The sequence below is a fragment of the Apteryx mantelli genome, chromosome 4 (genome assembly GCF_036417845.1).
Source record: "Apteryx mantelli isolate bAptMan1 chromosome 4, bAptMan1.hap1, whole genome shotgun sequence".
Classification (NCBI taxonomy): Eukaryota; Metazoa; Chordata; class Aves; order Apterygiformes; family Apterygidae; genus Apteryx; species Apteryx mantelli.
The window spans coordinates 26,931,151-26,955,552 of record NC_089981.1 but is presented as its reverse complement, the minus strand read 5'-3'; the positions used below and the strand labels follow the sequence as shown (position 1 = coordinate 26,955,552).

The window sequence follows — 24,402 nt, the reverse complement described above, 5'->3', positions numbered from 1 at the left end:
TTATCAGGTGCTGATACAAATTTTAAGGTTTATCCTCTTAGCAAAGGCACCTCACAATATGTGTTCCTTCGCTTATTTAAAATGTCTCTGTAGCCTATTGTTCACATGTATTTGGAAAGACTAATTTCACATTAAGTTCTCCTACCCATTTTTGAAAACAAAGTCAATAAGGAAAGTGAAAAAATAATTTGAAATAATGATAGTAAAAGCATAATGCTTGTGAAATTCTTATGCTGTAATGACTAACTCCTTTAGTAGGAAAAATGCTGAAAAGTTTATTTTCTCAACAAACACACCTGCATTTCTTACAAAGGCAAAATTTCTACCTATCTTTTTGAATTTTCCTTAAAGGACTGATATATTAGGCTCTAAATGTCTAAACAAGACAGTAAATTTTACATATTTTTCACCACTTAAAATTATTCCATTCTATTTTAAGACAGTTTTGATTCTAAGTAAGATTTCCCAGCAGCACGCTTCTAATATCATTATGAACCGGCAAAAATGTTTTTGTTTGTACTTACATAAAATGGAAAGAAAAGCACATTGCTTATTAATATCTACTGAATTGTTTAAGAGGATTTTTAAGATACAAGTTAAAAGAATTTCATAATTTCAATTTCTCCTTTTCATTTAATAGTAGACATTCATTAGGACCCACACACTGTAATAAATTATAATAATTTCAAACAAGAATTAAATTACTAGGTACCTAGTGAAAGAGCCATTTTTTCTTAGGTACCCTGTAATCTAACTGTCAGATTTAAAATCTATTCCCAATCAACTCTTCACAACATTCACATTTATTCATCTATGCTAAATTAATAAAAGGTGTGAATAATACTGACAAAATTGATCATTATTGTTCATGTAGATTTAGAAAATTATAAGGTAATCTAAAATATAAAAGGAATTGAGGGAAACTATTACAGTTCTTATAAATAAATTCATCCTATGCTACTTTTTTTTTTTTAATCAGGAAAAATCTTCAACAAGAATTTATTTAAATTGACTACCAAAGCCATTTAATAAATTGCACGTTTCAGAGTAAAACTACTTTTTTATTTCAGAACCTATTAAAAGTTGGTGGTGGCTGTAATACAATATGAGAGTCCATCCAAAATCTTAAGAAGTAATGCTGAAATACCAGAAATGCTCCCCCATGTCAGCTGGAATAGAAATTTCTTGGAGCCTGCTCTGAGGGCCCACTGAGTGCCTGCTCCGAGGGTCCGAGGGAGCTCAGGTGTCACCACCGGAAATGGGGACTGAGGTCACTGCGCATCTCCTGCGACCCAGGTCTGAGCGCAGCAGTTCTGCAAAGGGGGGCGAGTATCCCTTGCCTCGTATGAGCAGACATGAAAGGGGCCAGCCAGCATCCTCAGAGGAATTAAAGGTATTACACAATCATCTTTCCTTATATACAGACTTATCAGCAACCCAAAGTAACCACTGGATATTATTACAATTCTGCATAAAACCAAAGACAATGTCTATATTAGATGATCCTGGGTTTTGCACATTTGCAGTAATTCCTACCGTCTAACCTCACTGACCCTCTCCCCCTTCACGGGGATCCCTGCAGATAAAGTAAAGCATGTCAACATCTGTTCCCATTCACACCAATTTTAATTTACAAAAAGAGCTTTGCTACTTTCAGAGCAGGCTCCAGAGCACAATGACAGATTTAAGGCCTTTAATGGGGTTGCATTTTGAGTGCGTCAGCGTTTCATGCTGACGATGACTTGATTTGAAGGGCTCGCGCCAAAGGAACCTACGGGAGGCTGTGGAGTCACAGGAAGGGTGTTCTCCTCACTATGGCACTATTTGCCTATAAACTGGCTGGCAAAGGTTTATCATCCTTAACAAATCTCTGTGTTTGCTGCTTTGACCAGAAATTGGAGCTCCAGAGCACTCATACGATCTCTTCTCTAATCTTCTCATTTTCACTCCTCTTTTTCTTTCTGCCACTACACACCTTTCCAAAACTTAGTGTGTAATACTGAGGGTAGGTTTTTCAGAATTGCTTTCTGACAGATTAGCTCTATTCTTACAGATTTTTGAACCCACCGACTTGCGAAAGCACAGCTAGGCCAAGGCTGTGTGTTTACAAAAAATCCCACTCTAAGTCTCTCCTGCTCTGCCACACTCCAAATTTTACCATCACTAACCTTCATTTTTCTGAAGTGCTTTTAGCTGCAGTGTATTTATAGATTGTCCTTGTAAACCTGCAGAAGTTACTCATCCTACTACAAAGCTGCAAAGTAAGCAGACTTTGAAGAACATGACGGTTTCACAGTTGCACAAAAACAATTCACAAAGTTTCATAGAATTCATAGTAACTCAAAATAAAATTTTCCCTCCCCTCAAGAATCTTTTTTTTTTTTTTTAAAGATATACAATATGAAGAACAACTTGGAGAAACAATGCCCAAGTTGTGTTGCAATCACTGAACAGCTAAGACATGAGCAGCTGAGCAGAAGGAAGATGGGCAGTGGAATGCCACACAGCAATCAGCACTGTTGACTAATCAGAATTTGAGACACTAGAAGGTAATAAGGGTATTATAAAGAATGGCTTATTGAAGGAGCAGCTGTTTATGTGTAGCTCACTGTTTAAATGAGTTCCACTAGATTGCCATGGTATGTTTTGGTAAAAATGTTTCACTCTTTCAAAAAAAAAAAAAAAAAAATCATTATATCAGGAACAGCAAGCAGTGAGTAAGTAGCAAATATCTGGATACCAAGACGGCAAGTGCATTAACAGAAGCAGTTATCTAGGTATTGGGAACCTCTAAAAATGGCATAAATTCAGTAGCCCTGTAAGTTACAAAAGAATATTCATTACTCAGGCAAAGCCTAAATGTCATCTTTGTTAGCCTCCACCACCGAGTGTTGTTGCCATGGGCACAAGATCTGAGGTGGTTATGAAGGGTAATAGACAAAGAGGAAAAAAACAAGGGAAAGTATAACTAGAACAACTGCAGAGCCCTTTCACGGCATTTATATTTGTACCAGCAGCCAATAAACACAATAAATAAATTCAACCTAATTTACAAAACAAGCTAATTTTAATAGCCCTCCACATAAACATAATAATAAAATAGGGCTCTGATCTCAGCCAGGAGAATCTAATTAAATAATGTAGAAAGACCAAAAATAGAAACAATATTCAAAATCACAACAGTGAAAGCAGGCAACTCACCCCAGTTCTCAGTCAATACTCATCTCGTTCAAATCTATTTGTCACAGGCTCCTTCAACAGTTTTTTGTTTGTTTGTTTGTTTGTTTGTCTCCAGACACCAACTTACGGTTTTGTTTTTAAAAACATCTACGAACTGTTTGGAGCAGGTAAAAGACTGCCTAATAGTAGTGGAAATTTATCATAACATGTTATTTAAAATATTCAACTTTGGACAGCCAGGGCTTGGTAATATTTAAAAGCAGTCAGCAAGCAGTGGAAACTCTGGTATCTTTTGTAACAGTTCACATGTCAAACTGGCAAAGTGCCCACAGTGTACGGCAGAAAAATCTATTTAATGTCTGCCCCACAAGGCGACATGAGGCTTGATTGGCAGAAAGCAGAGAGTGGCTTTTGATCATGTGTCCTAACAAGCAGTTCCAGCTCCTGTCTCTTCGGCTGAGCGGCTCCGCATTACCTATTCAAACAGAAGTGACAGGCCACTGCACTACTCTTTGGCTCTAGTCTCACGCAGTGGGAGCTATGCTGGAGACAGAGCCACTGATTAAATATATCACTTTTTCAAGACAAGCAGGTTGTCTGAATCAAAGTTGGACAGAATAGACTCAACATTATTAAAAGAGGATATAAAACTGGAGCTGAGTGATGTTAGGCCAGTTTGTACAGCCTCAGGGATTCACAGACTGACAAGGGGAATAAGGAACAGCAGAACTCATAAAGCAGGGTCAGAAATTAGCTGTGACACCTTGGCCATTTTCCCATCACTTCAGGGCCACTGTGTTTCAAATCCTGTAGTCTCTTTTTGGTCTTTTTTAATGATTTAATGTGCAGGGAGGGGGAGGGGGAGGCACAAATCCCGTTAACTATGAAAAGTTACAAATTGCGGTTTGACAATAAAAAAGAAAATAGCACAAACATTTTGCCACCTAATATACAGTGTTTTCTAATTAGACTGTTTTTTTTCCTTGTATTCTCATCAAACAAATTAGTGTCATCATATAATTTGTTGATACAGCACTAGCTACTCTTGCTAAAAGGAATAACCGAAAGCTGGGGGATATTATTGAATAGAGATGCTTCTTACATTGCCTTATTGGTTCATTAACAAATTGCTCTGATTTTTGAGGTTACATGTCTGGCCATTGTCTGTTGTGTTATCCGATACACAGAGACTGAAAGGCAGCAGGCATGATACGTTGTCTGCTCGTTGTACCACAGAAAAAACAGACACTCTAGAACTTGGAAGGACCAATACTCCAACCAAATTATTAATTACTAGGATAATTAAAGATGTAACAAAACCTACTAATAGAACCGCAACAATCATATTTAAACAGCTAAAAACACAACCAGTCCACAGACGAAACTGAGAAACCAAAGTCAAGGAAGCTTATTGTACTTAGTAACGCATGCGCATGCCAGACCTGTAAAATTACTTCTGGGCCATTCAAAGTTCTGTAAAATATATTAAAACTATGATGCAAAATCTAGACAGATTTTTGCAAACTAGTCCTATAGTAATTCCACTGAAAATAATAGACTCACCTCAAGAATAAACTTGTTTCAATATTTATTTTTCACTATGGCAAGTTCTTTTGACATTTTAACAAACCTTTGCCTGATGTGTTAGTTTTTGTTTCACTGTAAATATTTAAAAGTAATCTGCTTATAACATATTTAAGATATGATAAGGAGTGCTAAGACCTACCCTGAAAACCAGAGCTTTTTTAAACGTCAAAACCGCAGGTAAGTTTGAAGATAAGTAGAAAGAGCAAAATCCTGTCCTCATGCATCCCCCTTAATGCATACAACATCATCACAACTGTGAGCAGCATTCAGTCTGAAGGAGCTGTGGGACTAAGGAGAAATTGCCTACAGAGCTCCCCGCCTTCCCGTGCCACCGCAGCCTCCCTAGGCTGCAGCATCCACCCTTCCTCCACATGGGTAAAATAGCCTGCTTGCTCCAACACTTTCAAACAAATAGAAGACAGAAGAGTATTCAACGTGGTTTTTCAGGTTCGCTGAAGATCATGTGATGAGCAGACAGCAGTGCATTATAGCTTCATGGCAAAATATGGCAAACAGTTATGTAAAGCATTAAGCAAAACAGTTAATAAAAGGGAAGATGAAAATAAGCAGGCATTCATACATAGGGCACTGTGCCCAGGAACTCTGGGCACCTAAGTAAGTAAAACTAAAAATATATTATGATTAATAAAAGAAAACAGCTATTAGATACATTCCAAAATGCTATGCTGTAGAACAAGACATTTTGGCATGGCTTTACACAGTTGGCAGCCCAAGTTAAAGAGCGACCCAAGACTGGAACAGAACGGGTGCCGCGGGTCGGGACTGAGGATGTTAACAGGAGCTATCTGCGGATGTTCACACAGTACTTGCCTTCACTACTGTATTCAACAAGGGCTATCTGCGCTCTTTCCTTCATGAATACCACAATCTTAATTGTAGCAGCACAGTCACTTCTTTATGTTATTAAAGGAATACAGAAAAGGGAGGATTTTGACACATGTAACCATTAACTCTTGCTTCATTTTGGAGCGCAGGGTGCCAATAAGTATTTAAGGAAGATGCCTAATTACAAACGGGTATTAAAAGGATTCATGACAACCCAAAACATGCTTATGAAACACAGAAACATGCAGTTCAGCATATAGAATTACGTTTTGTTCCTGATTTTTACTTTGTGCTCATTAGCAATGCACTCAGAAGTGTGAAGACATACGCAGGGCTAAAACTTGAATTATGCAGATCAGTAGGACTCGCACAGGGCTTGAGCATCGTACTGCTGAAGTCCATAACAAAACTCCTGTTTGCTTTATGAGATCAGTCCTACAGCGCAGAATTACAGGCCTTAAAACAAACCACTTCTGAGACCCCATCTGAAGTGTTGTGTCCAATTTTGGGCTCCCCCATACAAGAAAGGCATGGCCATGCTGAAGCAAGTCCAGTGAAGGGCCATGAGGATGGTTAAGGCTTGGAGCTCTTGCCATACGAGGAGAGGCTGAGAGAGGGGGGACCGTTTAGTCTGCAGAAGAGAAGGCGCAGGGGGATCTTATCACTGTCTGTAAATACACGATGGGAGGGAGTAAAGGAGACGCAGCCAGACTCTTCTCAGCAGTGCCCAGTGAACAAACAAGAGGCAACGGGCACAAATTGCAGGGGTGGTCGAACACTGGCACAGGCTGCCCAGGCTGCTCCATCCTTGGAGATACTCAAGAACTGCCTGCACCCAGCCGTGGGCAAGCAGCTCTAGCTGGTCCTGCCCTGCACGGGGGCTGTGCGAGACGATCTGCGGAGGCACCTTCCAACCTTGGCCTGTCCCCAACTCTCTGCTGCTGGGAAGCCGAGAAGCAAAGCAAGTGCAGGGGAACGCGCACGTATTGTCACGGGAATGAACACGGCAAGGCTCCCTCCTGCACTCGCTGATGCGCTCCGCAGAAGAAAGCTGTTGTTAATGACTGCATCCAAAACTTTATTATGCTGAACTGTTCTTTGTAAAAAGGATAAATTCAAAACCCAGTTTCCTCCCTCACATTATGAAATGCTCTGGAAGATCTCCCGTTTTTTTGACCTCAAGTTCTTCCCATTATAAACTGTAGGGAAAATAAAAACTACTAAAAATACATAAAAGGTATAATACATTATTTTAAATGGAAGAAAAAAAAGAGCTTTATTTTTCCCTAATGCTTAATTGTATTTAATAATACACAAAAGTAACACTGACATTGAACAGATTTAGTCTCCTTAATGTAACATTTGTTTAGCACGGTTGAAGACTAATCTTAATAATTGTTTGTTATTTCCACTGGAGGCAGGTTTGCCTCATGAAAGAGGTGCCATTGGGTAGCTTCAGATTAAAGCAGAGAGGTGAGAGTAGCTGCTCGCTCTGTTCGCTGAGCACGACAGCCTGATCATGCAGCTGCCTCCTCTAGCCAGGCAGCGAATGCCTCCCTCTCTCACGTGGCAATAAAATAAAGTTGTCAAAATGATTTTTAAGTAATGGTAAGGTATCTAAACCAAATACTGTATAGGAAAATAAGGAATATATCAGCATTTAAAATGTATACGCTGCTAAGCATTTTTACTGTCGTTTCTTTAAGAAAAGTAGATCTAATTAGCTCTATCTCTAAAGTGCGTACCTAGCATTTTTATTATGTATTATAACATTTTGCTTAGGGTTGACATTTTTATTCTGACAAGCACTGTCTGGAGAGCTCTCAATAAATAATACATTTACAATTTTCAGTAAATAAGCACTGGACACAAATCGTTATCCTTACTTACAGCTGCCCCTCTCTAATAGTGCTTTTACAGGTAAGGTGACTATTCAGTCTAATGCAATACTCTCAGTGCTGGAAAGATATTTTCATTCATTACCCCAGTCACAAGCACTTAAAGCACTTTTAGGCCCTGTTGCAAAACAGCAGGAATGGTAAAGCAAATAAGACTAACTAAAACTAAAGTTCATCACCAAAGAAATCTGAGGTCATTCACCCTACAGAACTTGAAAATACAATGGCATACAAGATTGGCCATGTTTAAGTCCTATCTTTTTCTCATATTTTTATATTTACATTGACAATTTTAGGAAGGCAAGTATTTCAGTCCAGTCCCTACTACTAATCTGATGACTACAGAATGCATTTCAATTACTATTTTAAAGCATGATGTGATCATAGCATTGTTTGTGTCACAGTACATGAGAAACCAATGAAGTTTGAATTTATTTATCTGCTGCCAAGATCATACGACTGAAGCAACTTTACATATTTTTATAGCTATTTGCTCACTCACATTTTTTGCCATTGAGCCTGATTTTACTTGTACCCATTCACACTGAACTTGCCTTTCTCACTACCCTAAGGAAAGCCAGCTTATAAGCTGGCTTTTTAGCTATGCCTCTTTATATGTGTTCATGATACTCGTAACAAAACATCCGAACAGTGTAAAGAGAGCAGATCTTATACTACATGCTTAAAGGAGCATGTGGTAAAAGATAGACATAGATGAGCATATTGCAGAAAATCTCATAAAATGGAAGTATGGAGACAATCTACCACACAGTAAAATGTAAATAATATCCAGCAGTTCACAATGTCAGGAATGAAGAGATGCAGTCGCATTAAAGGAAAAAGATGAGATGCTCCCTGAAGGTAGGGACACCAGACAGTACAATCACTGGAGGAAAACTGGGTGGAATGGTCAGGAGATGCTGGTGTTTACAGGATCCAGGCCTGTTTCAGTTTAATCCATTTCTTTCTACAAGGCTGCCTGTAGCTAAGGTTAAAAGACAATGAGAAAAGATTGAAAGCCCATGTGTTTTAATGAAAGGGTTTTACTGATCTCAAATATTCAGGCCCGAGTAAACCCATTTCCTCACTGTAACATGAACATATAAAATGGTAAAACTAAACATCTACCCAAAAGTATCATGGCTAGAAGAGATGTACCAATCTTCAAAACTGAGCCCTGAATTTCAGACCCTCCCCGCATCAGGATTCAAGCTAAGATCAACTCTGTTAATTAGCAAAAGCAGCAATGTTGTAGGTATAGCGCTTCAACAAGAAAACAGCCTGCACTGGGACATACAACCTCCACAAAAGTGGGGTGATGCGATGTTGTAGATCTTACTTCTGGATGATAGTAATCGAGGTGTATTTTCCCCAGAGAGGTCCTCATGTGGCTATCTCCACTCAACTTTGTTGATAATATTGAATTAGAGCTAAGAACTGAAGGGATGTGAAAACTTTGGTACCTTTTAGCATAAAAGATGGTCTCCATATTTACTGATTTACTTATATAGCTCTCATTCTTCATGATACCTGTGTAAAAGTCTGTACTGATCCCCATTTCTGCGCCATGAATAAATTCTGTGAACAAAGAAAACTGAAGGGAAATTTTCAACTGTAGCACGAGATGTACCGGCAAACGCTGAGGAATGACTATATTGTAACCCACGCAGAACCTGTGATTAATGACCAGGTGCTCCAATGCTACAACACTGGGCAAGATTGTAGTGTAGACAAGCAGATAATAAATGTGAAGAGAAGGCGGAAAGATGACAACATGTGCCAATTACTTAAATAAAAATTGTGAGATAGCATTTAATCATGAAGTGGTAATCTGAGAGCCTTAAAGGATATAAGACAGGAAATAATCAAATACGCATAAATTCTCATATACCTAGAAGGATACATAAGAATATAAGACAAAAAAATTACCAGATACAGTATGGTTGGAAAACACAGGCTGAGTTTGCTTTTGGAAAAAAATAATTACCTAAACACAGGTTTGGTTATAAATGTCATTAAAATTAGTTCATTTAACTTATTTCTGCTTTAAAGAAGAGTGAATTTCTGATTAATAAAAAAAAACCCCACACAGATAACTCAGAAAGAAACTAGGCGACATCTTCTTTTAGTTACCAGGGAACTAACCTTAGTAACCACTTTCTTTGTGGTAATGTTACTAAATTACTTTAATTTAGCCTATTAAGACATAGGAACTACTTGTACTTTTCAATAACTGAACTTCTGGAAAGTTTAGATCCATAAAACCTCTCTAAATATTATATGAGCAAAGGAATATATTTCCTCTAAAACAGAAAAATAAATTGCAAGGAAAAGAAGTGACCAACGTGATTTTACAAGTCACTGGATTTAAAAGAAAACAGAAAGAGTCACCTTTACTTATATGGTAGAGGTAAGCAATGCAAGAAAACAGCCGTGTAGGAAAATGCTCTAACTTTGTCTGGCTTATCTATTTAGATTGTGAACTCTTTCGGGCAAGCACCTTTTTTTATGGAAGCATGTTCAGAGCTTAGTGGAAGGATTCCTTGGCCTCAGTCAGTCTCCAGATGCTACCACAAGACTAGTACAGCTACCATTACTAGGAACTGAGAAAGATGAAGGGTTATTATATAGCTAGTACATTGGTGGGAAGGGGAAGGGGAAGGGGAAGGGAAAAGGTTTCAATTTTGATAGTATAAACGCTGAGTTATTGAAGTCCTTTATTGAATCTGCCTTTTAAAGTAAACCTATGGATTGTAACCAAATACAGGGAAATCTTAACAATACAGCTTCTGATAAAAATGTGCATTAAACTGACTATCTCCATAACCAGTTGTGAACTTACTTACCAGAAATGATTTTTAAGAAATAAAGAGGAAAATGGGAGTATCAGGAGACTGGTACCTTGCAGATGTGGGAAAGTTATTCAAAGAAAATGAAAGGTTCTCGAAGAGCCTATATTTTTTCACATCTAAAGGGTTTGCTTTTAGCAGAGAGGAACCCCAGCCACCATTTGGGGATTCCATAGATATCACAAAACAAGAAAACTCTAATATTAATTTATTTTTAACAATTAGTTTGGATAATCCTAATACCAAATCCCAGGAATATTTTTAATGTCTTAAAACAGAAAAATATCTGTAGTCATGCAGAGAACTGGAGAATAATGAACATTGTGCTATAAATGCCAGGTGTATCAGGACAAGTAGAGATTATGCCTTAATCAGCAGAAACTTTGGGTGTAGAATATGACAGAAGACAGATAACTTGAATCAAATCTCAGCAACACTTCTGAAAAACAATCAAAACCATCTTCATTGACCACAGCTAGTCAGCAGCTTGCTTCTAGGTCTGATCCACAAAAGAGAACTCCTGACACCTAACATCCTTAAAGATTGTGCTTAAAACTATATCAAAAGGCAAGAGTACATGCCAGAGCTCAGTCTGTTCTCAGCCGTCGGAGGTTTAAAACAAAGAATACAAACAGAAACTTCCCATTCATTCAATAAGATCTAACACATACAAATTCTATAAAAAAAAACCTGCATAAAATGACAGCTGAAATGGTTTACCAGTACCCAGCTATAAAACACATTATGTGAAAGCTATGGTTCTTTATTTCCTGGTGAAGTCAACAGAAACTGTATATATTTACGTGTGCAATATTTGGGTACACTGTCCTTAGGGGCATGACAGAAAATTTTATAGGGGAAGCATTAATCTGTTTTAAGTCAATACAACAGAAAGCCTTCAATTTTTATTAACTCATGAAGCGCAAGGAAAAAAAACACTCGAAAACTGACAAAACGTGAAACAACTGCTACAGAGTAGTGTAGTATGGTTTTCTACATTGTTGAAGTCCCTACTCTATATAAGATTAATATTATATATGAATAACTTTTATTTTAGCCATCTTTAGGCATATTATATATCACTATGAGCTACATATATCCACCTATAGAGAGAGACTACAAACAGGTGCATATGACAGAGAATATATGGGAATTTATGAATATACTACTCTTTATATAGATGTTCATTATTCCACCACACTTAAGTAAAAGTCTTTGATCTCTGCATGTTCAACTATGGTCTTCAATGAGGAAACAAGAATGGGAAGCAGTTTATAAAAAGCTTGTGCTAGAATTCGGCCCTGAGCTGGGCTGAAAAGCGATACCGTGTACATCACACACAATCAAGGTCACAAGTGAACTGGGAATCCAGGCCCTGAGTAATGAGGGCTTAGCACCAGCAGCAGCGCCATGCCCAGTCGCCAGCGCACAAGTGCCAGCTGACCTGCCAACCTAGTGTTCCCCATCTGAACGAGGGAAATCTGCTCTCCTCACCACACACAAGATGTGTACCGCTAATTATTGCTCGCAGAGGCTTGTGATGAAGTACAGTAGGATAACTCTCTGGAAGCCAACTCGTAGCCTAGAAGTCAGGCAATCCAGGCAATGGAAATGGGTCTTGCAAAAGTAACATAAGCAATATTCTGTAAGAAACTTCTTTTATTGATCGGGGATAGAAAGGGAGAGAAGCGGTCTGAGCATGCTTTCAAACAGACACTCTCCATCTGAGCACTGTAAAGAAACGTAACATTTGATTCTGCTGGAGGATACTTGCACAGAAAAAGATCAGTAAAAGAATCCTTCTTCTTACAGAAAGAGTAAGAAGATGACTATATCAAAGTTATCCAAGAGGCCCTAGAGTCTAGTGTTGTTGATTAAATTAGGCACCTGTTCATTTCTGACCTCTTCTGCCTTATGAGAACACGTCAGCAAAGTCTTTACATACTCAAATTCACTGTAAATATTTATAGCATTCTTTTATTTTTATAATTTTCTCATTCCCAAATCTTTACAAATCAAGTCACAGGAATGCCTTAACTTAAAGAGTACACAAATACTAGACCAGGAAGTCAAAAAATATTGTTAATCATGTGATGTTGAGACTCTTTTTTTCAAACTACAATTAATGCTAAAGACTGACCTAAGATATATTCAGTCCTGTATGAGGCGCTCATGTTCACAGTATTATACACAAGACATGACACTGGCTGAAGCACTATTATTAAAGAGAGATTAAAACAGCTGTACATTATGCTGAAGCACTCACTCTTTCCTTTACAAACAGACGGTCCTGGATTACAAGCAGCACTTGACCATTTAAATCACTACAACAACGAGATTTAACCAGCTGGGCCATATTCTCTTAGGCAATGCCTGTTGACCTCCTCAGTCACAGCTGCTCAGATGAAATTCTCATTAGACCACTTATTTTCAGAAGCCAAAGGATTCTGATTAAATATATTTATTTAGACGTGGTAAAGTCTTTCAGTATGTATTCCTTTTTTCAATGTTACTAGTTACAACAGAGACCACAAGCACTATATACAAGCATAACTGACACTTAGTATCTGAAAGTACACCACAAAATATTTATGTATTAGACACAAGTGATTCTCATTAACTCAAATCCAGACCCTATAGATGGATGAAAAAGTTACAACAGTAACATTAAAAAGGACTTGTTGCTGTACTAGTCTGGAGGTTAGAGCAGAAGACTGGAATTCTTGAGTTCTTCACTCCGCACCTAACTCGGCTATTAACTTGACACATGACCTTGTTTTAGCCCAGTTCCCACCACTGCACGGATGTTCACAGAGCTCCTCCCTGTAAAACTCTAATAAATATGACAGATGTATTCAAAGGAGTGATGCAAGACTTCATTTCTCTCTAAGGCATTTTGAGAACCAAAGGTAAGAAAGTCCCACAGAATTTACACAATAGTATACAGTAGGAGAAGATGTTTGCTCACCATTACATTCATTAAAGAAATTATATCACGGTATGTACTTGCCCTAAAAATCAGCAGGCATGTTGCAATTTGGGTAAGCAATTTGTGGCAGATCAGGGCTCACTGTACAATGAGCTACTCACCAGCACTGGCTGCAAACCATTTTAAGAAGAGTTCTGTGAACTCCATACAAACCTATTTTAAAGGATACATGTTAAAGAGCATCACCTACAGTACATGTGTGATTAGGCTATTAATTGGGTAGTTTAAAAGACATTGTTAAGATGGCAAAACATTTGCTGCATTTCTCATTTCTGCAGCTCAGTCACCTATAGTCACAACAAAGGTCAAAATCTTAAAATATAAATTATTTTTAAAATGTTATTTTATTCAAATCAAACAAGTATGGAGAGGTTACTTGTTTGCAATTCAGATAAACTTCTGAATACTGAAGTAGGTATTCAAATCTGTCATTGCAATCTTTTTATTCCTAGTCTACACAAGAATTTAAACCCATTGAATTTCTTAAGTGTAAAATTCTGTATATTTTCAAATCTTTCTATTAAGGATTTTTCTGCGTTTGCTTATACAGTGCCAATCAGATGTCCAGTAATTATTTTTGCAAAATGGAAGTGAATCTTTTCTACAGAAAATGCTTGATGGCTTGAAAAGAATTTGACATGAAGATACAGCCAATTACCTTTGAACTTACAAGCTTGAAAATAGTTTTCCAGTATAGTGTGGTCCATAAAAGGCAAAATCGTTTTATAGATTAGGAAGCACCTTTATTTCACAGCTGGTGGGAATACGCAGCATGGAAAGCTCAGACTCAGTAAGAGTGATCCCTTTGCTGTGTACATACCTCTCTTAAATCAAATCAACTAGAACGTACTAATAAAGAGGAAGCACAGAAAATTCTTGAGAATTCATACAAAAATAAGCTACTAAACACTTGAATCCTTACTCTAAGATGTTATCCTTAAACATTTTGAAGCACATTTTTATTAGCACACCGTTCTGCATACTCCTGGAAAAGTCTTAGCTGTGGTGTCACTATAATCAACAGCAACTTGCATGCTCCTGCAGCAAAGTATGAGCCAAGACCTTTGATTAGCATGGAGTGTCGAACGACTGTTAACTGACTGTAAAAAAAACATTTTGCCAAAGTAACATTTAAAATAGTTTTCCTAGTCTAACCACCAAATCTAAGAAAGCAATTTTTAAAAGAGTGATCTTTACAGCTGAAAACTGACAGATGGTAGTAAAGAATCTGGGACATTCTCTCTTTAGAGATGTTTCACCAGCTTCAGAAAGGACACCTAGAGAACACATTTAACTATGTGCTGGCATTTAACAATTGTGCCAAGAAATTTGAAGGCCTACTTCCATTCCTACATGATTTAATTCCATATTTAAATATATTATTGTATCAGTATCAATTTTAACTAAAATCTACTTTGTTACACAAAGCCAAGGGATCCTAAAGCACATGCTTTGAAGGCTGTGGCCATATCATGAAACAGAGGAGGTAACATCATTCTGAATTCATTCATATTTTAAAGAAAAAGAAGATCACAAGGTTCTACTGCCTAGTGGTTCTACTACATTACAAATATTCTTCCTTGGTTATTTTTAATGCCACAAAACAACACTGGCAAAATAACTAACAGAATCTGCATATTTCAGAAGGTCTTCTGGAAGTCATACCTTCAGATGCCTCCATGCCTCTATATCTACTTCAGAGCCTTCTGCTCATTCCTCTTCCTTTGTTCAAGCTAATGCATGAGCTCAGAGACAAGATCTGAGCTCATCCTTCTCGAAGTATCCTACTCAATCCTACTTGAAATGGGGAAAGATTTTCATAGTGGACCCTGTCCACTATGCGCACACTGCTAAACTCATTCTCCAATTGTTTAGTCCCTATCAAAGCAAAAATCTTAGCAAAGTCAAGGAAAACATTATCTGAATAAAGACTGAACATAAACTGCCTTACAGCTCCAAGATTTGTCCTCATTTTTATGTCTATCTTTTAACACATGTAACAATATCTGAGCACACTGTAAAAAGACTGATTTTTTTCAGCTGCAAATCTATATATATATAGGTCAGAACTAGGTCCTCTTAAAACTCAAAACAGTTTCCCATTCTCCTAGCCACAGATGCTGGGTCACTAAGGTGATGAAAGATGAGAATTTCAGAGGCAAAATAAAACAGCTCTTGTTTTATTCATTCCTATTGTTTAGAATAACCTTTTATCTTTTAAAAGAAAAAGAACAAATACCACTGAAGAATATCCCTCACTACTCTACGACCAGTTAGGAATTCATCATAACCTTTCAAGTAAGAGTTGAGTTTTCATCTAAACCTACAATCTTGCTTTGACTCACAGACAACCAACACAATTCAGAAAGTTTTAAAAAACAGACATATTTGTCTAAAATCCCTAATGGATCTCAAACTACCATTGCCATGGTAACCTGTGAATAACTTTCTCCTAGCCTTTGCCAATTATGCAATTCTCTGGCTCTTGATACCCAACACATTCTTTATACCGTAAAATTTGTGTGTGTGGGGGGGAAATGTTTCAGTCTTATCCAACACATACCCTCTTGCTCAGTCCTGGTCATTTCTTCTAGTTTCTTCTGCTTCAGTGTGTCCACCACGTCAGCAAGGCTTCCTTTGCGGCGTTCTGGCGTTCCAAAATTAACACTGGTCATTAGCTCACTGCGGTCACGACCTCCTTCGTCGGGCTTGTGTGGTGAGGTAGAGGTATTTCGGAAGGAATATAGGGAACATAACTTACTACTCTCTGACTCCTGCAAAGAAACAACACAATGTGAAAACATAGGCTATTCTCTTAATTGAGGATCTCAAACAGGTAGCAACTGAAAGCATTACTTATTAGCATGTCATACTAAGGAGCCTACATGTATCCTGCAGCTTCTAAAATGGGCGTTACGATTTGAATGTCTTAGCTTCAGTGCTTGACAGGGGCCTCTCTTTCCTTAAGACCAGTCCTCTCCATGCTTTTCACTGTCATGTTTCATGCCTCAGATAGTCCTCATCAAGGATTCTGCTTGTCAGAAACAAGCAATTTCAACACTTTTTTCAATGAACTTGTTCAGTTTTTGAAGTTGTCTTTTGCTTTTTTTAAGTAATGGCATCACAGGTAGCACAAAGAGAGAAAATACAAGCAAGGCCAAATAATTCCTGGACAGATCCTCAGCTAATGGAAATCAACATAGGTTTAAAACTTGAGAAGGAGTTAGGCCAATATTAACTGAGGAGCAAAGACAATCAAAAGAATACACTTCACAGTGAAACAAGGCATACGGTATGCATCCATTCATACTTATTTACTGCTCTTTAGATTATATCCTTTTCTTAAAGAATGAGGATTATAGTGCTTCCAGTATACAAAAGCAGACGAGTTTATGTCAGAACAAGTCATGGATGCTGATACACAGGTATTAGGACCGCATTCGTCAAAAGAGGGATTATGTATTCAAAAATACAGAAACGGAAGTAAAAAAAGGTATATCTCCTTTGTCAATATGTAAGACATAGTATTTGGACAATAAGCTAAGAAATAAGCATCAAAAGCAACCATTAATGTCCAGCTCTCATCAATTTTGCCATATCACCCAAAAGCAGAGCCTTATGTGACCTTCTTTTGCTCCGCCTCCTCAGTCTCCCATCGACAGGCATTCACTGCATCTCTGCTCTCACTCTCTCTGCTAAGAAGAGTACAAACTCTTCAATTTGCCCTTAAAGCCTCAACCACAAGAATTTCTCATGCAGTTCTCTTTCCAAAATTATTATTCTATTTTAATTTTTTAATGATATCAGCTGCAATGTTAAAAATTTGGGTTAAAAAAATATTGGGCTTTGTGTTTATTGTTGACTAGACATGTCGGTGAATATATTCAATGCCATAAAACAGATTTTCGTTAAAGAGTAATAATAATAGTCACAATATATTTAAGAATTAACAGAGGCATTAATAGTTCTATCTAACTCATTTTCCCAATGCCATGGTAAATGCATAGTATGCACAACAAACAATAATATTCCTACTACTTTGTGAGCTGAAAATACCCATCTACAGAGTACTGAGACAACCTGGGTTGTGCAATATTCCATGTGAAACAGTCTGAGGAAAGAGGGACTAGAAAACATAACCATTGGCAACAATGTCAGACATAAATCTTTCCTTCAGGCTTGAAGGGATTAAGAAACGGCAGTGCAAAATAACAGAAGGAACAACACTAGCAGTGAACAGGTGTGGCAACTAAGGGCTGTGGACTGCGTAGAAGGTGGTGGTGACAAATTGCTATCGAGCACTGCAGTATATGGTCAGCACAGCATTACTACTGTCACTAGAGAAGGAGGCAGCATTTGCTAGTGATGTTGAAAATGCATTTATTCACTAAGGCAGTAAACTAGAAGAAGATACTGTATCATACCAGCAGCCACAGCATCCCTTTCAACACAGCAGTAGAGACAGAAATTATGTAAGCACAGATAGAAAGAGAGATGCCATTGAACTAACCTCTATCCTCGTTTTTTAATCTATCAAACATTAAAGAATGTCTTATTCAATCCATTTGTATTGATTAAAGAATCAGAGATTACCCAAAACAATGATAGCTTAGATGGACTTGGTTTGGAGCTGCATTTATTTTGTTGCTACAAAAGGAAGGCTTTATTATCTTCAATAGTTTCTGAAAACTATTTTGCACTTTTCTTAAGACTTTTTGTTAAGTTCCTATGGGAATGAAAAAAAGCATCTTCTAATATTTTTCAGCTTTAAAACTTGAGTTTCTATAACACATTTCCTTAATGAAGAATTAGTACCATATAACATGGCATTTACACCTTTGAAGCTTACAGTATAAGAGTAACTTAGTAATTTAAAAGCAGTTTGTTCTCAAGAAAGCAAAGTCCTCTCATAGTCAATGGAGAATATCCATCAAGCTCAATGGGGTTTTTATCATGCTCTCAGCAAAGAACACTCAATCTGTCGTTTAGGCCGGAGACAAGAAGATAAGGCTAATCTGTGGGGTAAGTAGAAATGACCGAACGTTCTTCCTCCTGATAACCTACCCTATCCCTCTTCTGGAGGCATACACAGTGCAGCACAATGTTCCTTCAACGCTCGTGTAAGACTCTCCAAATCCTGCCTCCATTATGCACCACATGCACACTTCTTCACCCAAAAGCCTGAAATGGCCATAATAGAGAAGTGACAAGTTTAGCCTCTATGAAAACGAGGCATGTTTACAGGGTAGAGGCAGAGTGATAATTTCCAAAAGAATGAGGATCTGTTCAACTAATAGGGTATATTATAATGTCAGTTTTGTGGATAATGAAAATGTAGAATAAAAATAAAAGACGAGCAAAAGGTATCCCTAACATGTTTGGTTGTGTTTGGCTCTGCAGCTGCAGTACTGGGATCACTAAATGGCTAATACATTTTCAGTGTACTATCTGAATTGGCACTTTAAGAAACCCAGCAACAATGGCTTTCTGAACTCCAGTTTTCTCTGAAATCAGCAGTGGTAAAAAGGGTGGCTGAGGAGCCAACAAGAGAACTACACAAACTCAAAGGCATTCAAGGGATTAAATGGGCAAATGGAAAAACTGTAGACCAGTCCAGTGTAAATACACAACTAATAATAGCAGAACTCAGAACAATCTAAATCAGCTGCATCTACAATTACCTACAAGAAATAAGACCAATTCCCATGCACTCTATGATTCTAGATAAATTCATAAGAAATGTAAGAATAAAATTGCTAAGTTTTGCTAAGTATGCTGAAACATTATAAAGGCTTCAGATAGGTATTTTCATTCCTATATACCTACGGTTGGCAGCTTTCTCTTTTATTCCAGTCATATGAAGAGCTTATATTGATCTCACATTCACGGAAGACTAGACAGATTAAAAAACAATGGGGCAAGGGAAGCCTTTCCATTATATTTTCTCCAGAAAGGTGACTCCTCTGTATTTGAAAGGCAATTGTTACTGCAATGATCTGCTCATTCAAAATCAAATAAAGGTTACAAATTCATGGAGGATTTTGATGAGCTTGGTGGACCACATCATCTTTCATGGAACAATTTACATCACATTTATGTCCCAGCTCCTCGCCCACTGCATGACTAGAAGTGCTCCTAGCACATGCGTCAAAATGCAGGCCTGGCTATCAAAAGTTCATATACGCACACATTCATCAGCGTGCAGACACTCTCATAACGTAACTGGAAATGCATCCTCACGGCACAGATATCCTCAGAAAAGAGACTAGCAGAGCATGGGTATTGTTTGGTAGAAGAAGTACCTCTTCTCCACAAATTGTTGGTTGGTCCTCTTGCTCTAACGCACAAGGTACTCTCACTAGAAAATCTGGAGTCCAGAAGAGAAAAGGCCTGCTATGCTTCTCACCATACAACAAGAAAATAAACATGTGGGTAGGCAAGGAGAACCTGGTTCCTTTCAAGATGGGAGGATTCAAGAACGAAAGAGAGCCTATCCCTGAGAAGCTTTATGAAGCCACCTTTTATGGAATGAGGAAGCTCTGTTACATTTCATTTGATCTGAAGAGAGAAGGGAAGCTACTCAAAGGTATTTTTCATGCCTTTTCCAAGAGTAAGGAAGAAGAGGCACCAATAAGTAAAGTGCCCAGCCAAGATCAACTTGAATGTTTTCATTTTGCAAAACCCAGCTGAGCAATCCATCAGCACTGATGAAAATTCTCAGTACAAGTCAACTTTTTTCTGCATAACTGATAATATTTAATAGGAAATTGGACAACGAAATATCTGACTAATATGAATATCCATTTAATGCATTTGGACACAATCTGGTGGTCAAATTCATCCAATAGCTGTATAATACACCAGACAACTGACACATCCCTAAATCCTCAAATTTAAAATTCATGTATTTCTATACAATCGCTTTTTAAGTCTAAACTTGAAATTATATCTTCAACTCATGATACTCCCTTTGAAAGATGTATTTTCCAAGGCACACAACTGTTACTGATTTCAGTGATTACCATGTTAGAAGGAGAAAAAAGGAAAATATATTAACATAAGGTAAATGGCAAATACACAGTCTATGGACAAAAAACTGAGCAGGCTTTTTCAACCAAAATGGGTGAAATTCATTCACAGTAAACCTACACATTTTTAGTCTTGACTACATTAGATTTAATTCAATTTCTAATCAAGAATAGAACAATACTGAAATATTAATAAAGCTACAGTATCAAAATATTCTTTCCTCCTGAAGCAAGAAGTGTATTTTATTTCCAATGAGAACAGATTTGAGAAAAGAAGAAATTGAAGATAAAGCCAAATATGTAAAACTTTGAATTTGGTCCTAAAAGTGTATTTCATCCTTAGTAAAAATATCGCTTAGTGCAGATAACATAGCAAAGTGAGTTATTTCTTCTCAGTTTAATCCAAACCGACATGTGGTGCAGATTGCTCAGGTTCCCATACCTTTGCTGGACTTACAAAACTATCCTCCCACTCACACATTATTATCGGATAATTGTAGAACTGTATGTGCTTATACCAGAATACACCAACCTTGCAAAGGGGTTTTGATCCTCCAGCAGGACATGTTCATTATCTACAAATTACCCACCACAATGGTGACATTTAAAGACCAGCCCTTGATAAGAGACAAAATTTGAAGACAGCTTATGACACAAAAGTAGGCATAAATCTGACTGCTTAAGAAACAAAATGTATGGTGATTGTATATCTTAAACTTTCTTGTCTTGTGTCAGATTTAAATAAGTTTTTAAGCTGAAAATGTATTTATTTGCAGAGATAAGTAAAATAGAAAATCTTACTGTCCAACAGTTTAAGGCAAACTCATTCTGGACGACTATTCCAGCTGCTTACCATTCAGCAGAGACAATCAATTGAGTCTAGTTTTGAAATGTGGGTTTTTAATCTCAAGGTAGATAAAGGACATTCCTCCTGTACAGATTTCCTTGCCAGTCCAATAGCATAGACATAGTTTTACTACAGATCATTCAACTCATTGTGCTTAGTGGTATTGACAAAATGTCATTATAACAAAATAAATACCTATTTATAGGCATTAAAATTTAAGGATTAGGTCTCAGTGTGGACAAAATGGAGAAAAATAAATAAATGGACAAAAGAAAAAAAACAAGAAATTAGCAAGGCAAATATTATGCATGGCTCACTCAAGGAAAGGTACCAGTACGTGAAATCCTATTTAGGTACCCCTAAACACAGGTATGTCAATGAGAAAACAGCATTAGGATTTCAGATGCAATATGGTAAAAGCTTTCATATGCTTGTCCTTGGTGCTTTTCATATTAGAGGGGCAGCATCTTCTCTAACCAATCACAACTTTACTAGGAATATATGTGGTTCGACAACAGTGTCCTTATACTTATCAGCCATCCAAGCTGTGTAGCAGAAACAATGAATGGCCTGTTGGCCCTTCCTTTGAGAGGTTCTGTGAACGGCTCAAGTAAGTACAGTTTTGTTAATGGCAGAAACAATTCTGAATAATTACAAACAATGGCCAAGCATAAATAAGATGGAGACTCTTTGTGGTAACATACATGATATTTTCTTCCCACTCCATAACGGTTCCTTTAAAAATTTACCTTAAGATAATACTTGAAAATATTTTGGCATGCCTTTCACACTAAGAAAATAATTTTTTAGTATGCACATTCACCAAATTTCATATTTTGTGTTGACAATACTCTTCAAAAAGAAAGCTGCTTAGTTACTGTACAGAATAAGGAAGTCTTACACCTTCTTAGGTGCTTCCGTTGAAATGGGATTGAATAAACAATCATAATTTTTCTGTTGGTGTAAAAAATGTGTTTTCTTGTGTTTTAGAGTCTAACAGCTTTATTAAGTACTTCATTTTCCCATTAGTGATCCAACCGGTTTTAACAGGATAAATGAGGGAGTACTGCTGTAAGTGAGGTAAACAAGGGTATTAAAAGTTGACCTTGTACTTTTGATATAGGGTATCTAATATTTATATCAATATATGCAACCTGAATCATGAACCAACTTGGGACAACTTTTATTAAACCCTTTCATTTCTAAAATAGAACAAACAAAACGAACACAAAAAGACCATTACATAGGTAAAAGATTGTAGGCTAGATTAGCGAAAGGGAATGTCTACAGCGTCATGGATTCAGCAAAGTCAAGATTAAATATTCTTGCTCCCTCCCCTGAAGGGCTGAAATACAAACGAATCCTGTATTTAGGGACTGAGAAGCAGAAATCCCAGTTTGGGGCCTCTCCAGGCACGACTCTCCTGCGGTGTGGCCCAGGAGAGTGCTCCCTGCGATGGCGATATGGGCTCAGGATGGGCCAACAGACTGGGCCTGGGCTTGCCCAGGTGGGCAGCAGTCTCCCGGGGGAGGAGCGGCCACAGCTGCGGGGCTCTATGAGGGGACAGCACCGTTCCTCATGGGGGCATCTGCGTGCTGTGCAGGGAGCACAGATTCTGCCTCAAACATAGGTGCTCTCTGAGGGTGAGAAAAGAGACAAAACTGGGAACTGAAACTGTAGGCCATCCAAAGTCAGGGTCACGGCATTAGTCAGCAATGTAAGGAAAACCACCATCAAACTTTGACTGATGGTGGATGACTGTAATCCTACTCAACAGCCAGAGAGAAAACTGTTTCTGTAAGAGTTCAACTGAAAGCCCAGGATGAATGGCCAAGAAGAAGTAGAAAGCAAATATTACTAACATAAAATGTGTTAGCTAAATTGCTTATTTCCATGTGGATGAGGCTTTTCTGTTATAAAGGGATATTTATCTGTCTCTGCATTGAATGGGACACATGTAAACACCCCAGGAAAGTTGGATATCCAGAGTGTTTTTTATTCCAAGTACTAGAGGCATGCTGGCACTTGGAACTAGATTGGAGTTAACATATAATGAAAGCAAATGTTTACAAAATCATTTCCAATCACTACATTAAATAAGGTTTCCCATTTTGAGGAACTTAATTAAATAGAATTAAGAGAAATTAAAAATCTAAGTGATCATTTCCAATTCTCATCTGATTAAAAAAAAACAAAAGTTTTATTAAGAAAGATTTATTTAAATCCAAGGCTTGAGAATGGCTGCTATGAGCTATTGAGAGAACATCATTTGTAAAGTCTCAGCAAATTATGCTAGTGGGAGGGCAAATGGCAACTAATGGAATAAAACCTCCAGTCTTTAACTCAGTGTTTACTCGGATAAAACTTACACTGATTTCAGCTGCCAGGGTGTAGGCTGAATACAATCTGATAAAAGGCTTGTATCTGGCCTTTATACATATGTAAAACCTCAATACTACATGATACAACAGTAAGCACTAGCTCTAAGCCAAGGAATAATAACCTAAAGTAAGAAAAAATAGGGAAAATGACTGTAGTTTAGATAAAAGGTTTAAAAATGGGCTGACATGATAATCAAGCATACAGGAGATGAATATGGCCTTATGAATAGGCCTCTGCAAGCCTAGATGGCTATACGGAAGGAACAGGCCAGGAACTTGCTGTTTCATGTAAAATATGACCACTTAATTGGAGTAATCTCTTCAAACTCCAGTGTTGGAGCAAAACCAGATTAATCCATCTATACCAGCTTCCATGTAGAGAGTATTTTAGAAAAAAGGTTACAGTTTTCAACTATATGATACAAAACCTTCTCTTTATAAATGAGCAAATCTGTTAAAGAAGTTGACAGGCATTTTCTTCCCATTCCAGGATAGCAAATCGCCGCAAAATAGTTAAATACAATGGCCAGTCACCTGTATAGGGCAATCAACACATTCTTAAACGATATGCATGAACTCATGTGTGCCTTTGTAAGGGTTAGATGCTAAGGATTTCCTTAATTATCCAAATACCACATGTCCTAACTCCCTGTGTTTAGGCCTGGCAGTAAAACACAACAGTATTGAGACTTTATGCCCTGGGCCTTAAGCCTTTGGTTAAATGCTCTTATTAAGGAAAAAATGATGGAAGAACCATTTATAGGATGAGAATTTTGACTTACATTTTCATAAATTGA

General features: G+C 37.6%; 1 protein-coding gene across 14 annotated transcripts in view; it reads right to left on the bottom strand.

Annotated features, from left to right (window-relative positions):
• The window catches only part of SOX6 (SRY-box transcription factor 6), a 381,215-nt gene that overhangs the window by 204,619 nt on the left and 152,194 nt on the right, over positions 1-24,402 (bottom strand). For 13 of the 14 annotated variants that reach the window (XM_067296074.1, XM_067296075.1, XM_067296072.1 and 10 more), the window contains one exon: positions 15,913-16,123. The exons of the other annotated variant lie outside the window; for it this stretch is intronic. In XM_067296074.1, coding sequence (XP_067152175.1) covers positions 15,913-16,123 — 211 coding nt within the window. The remainder of the gene's footprint in view (positions 1-15,912; positions 16,124-24,402) is intronic. 14 annotated transcript variants of the gene reach the window in all.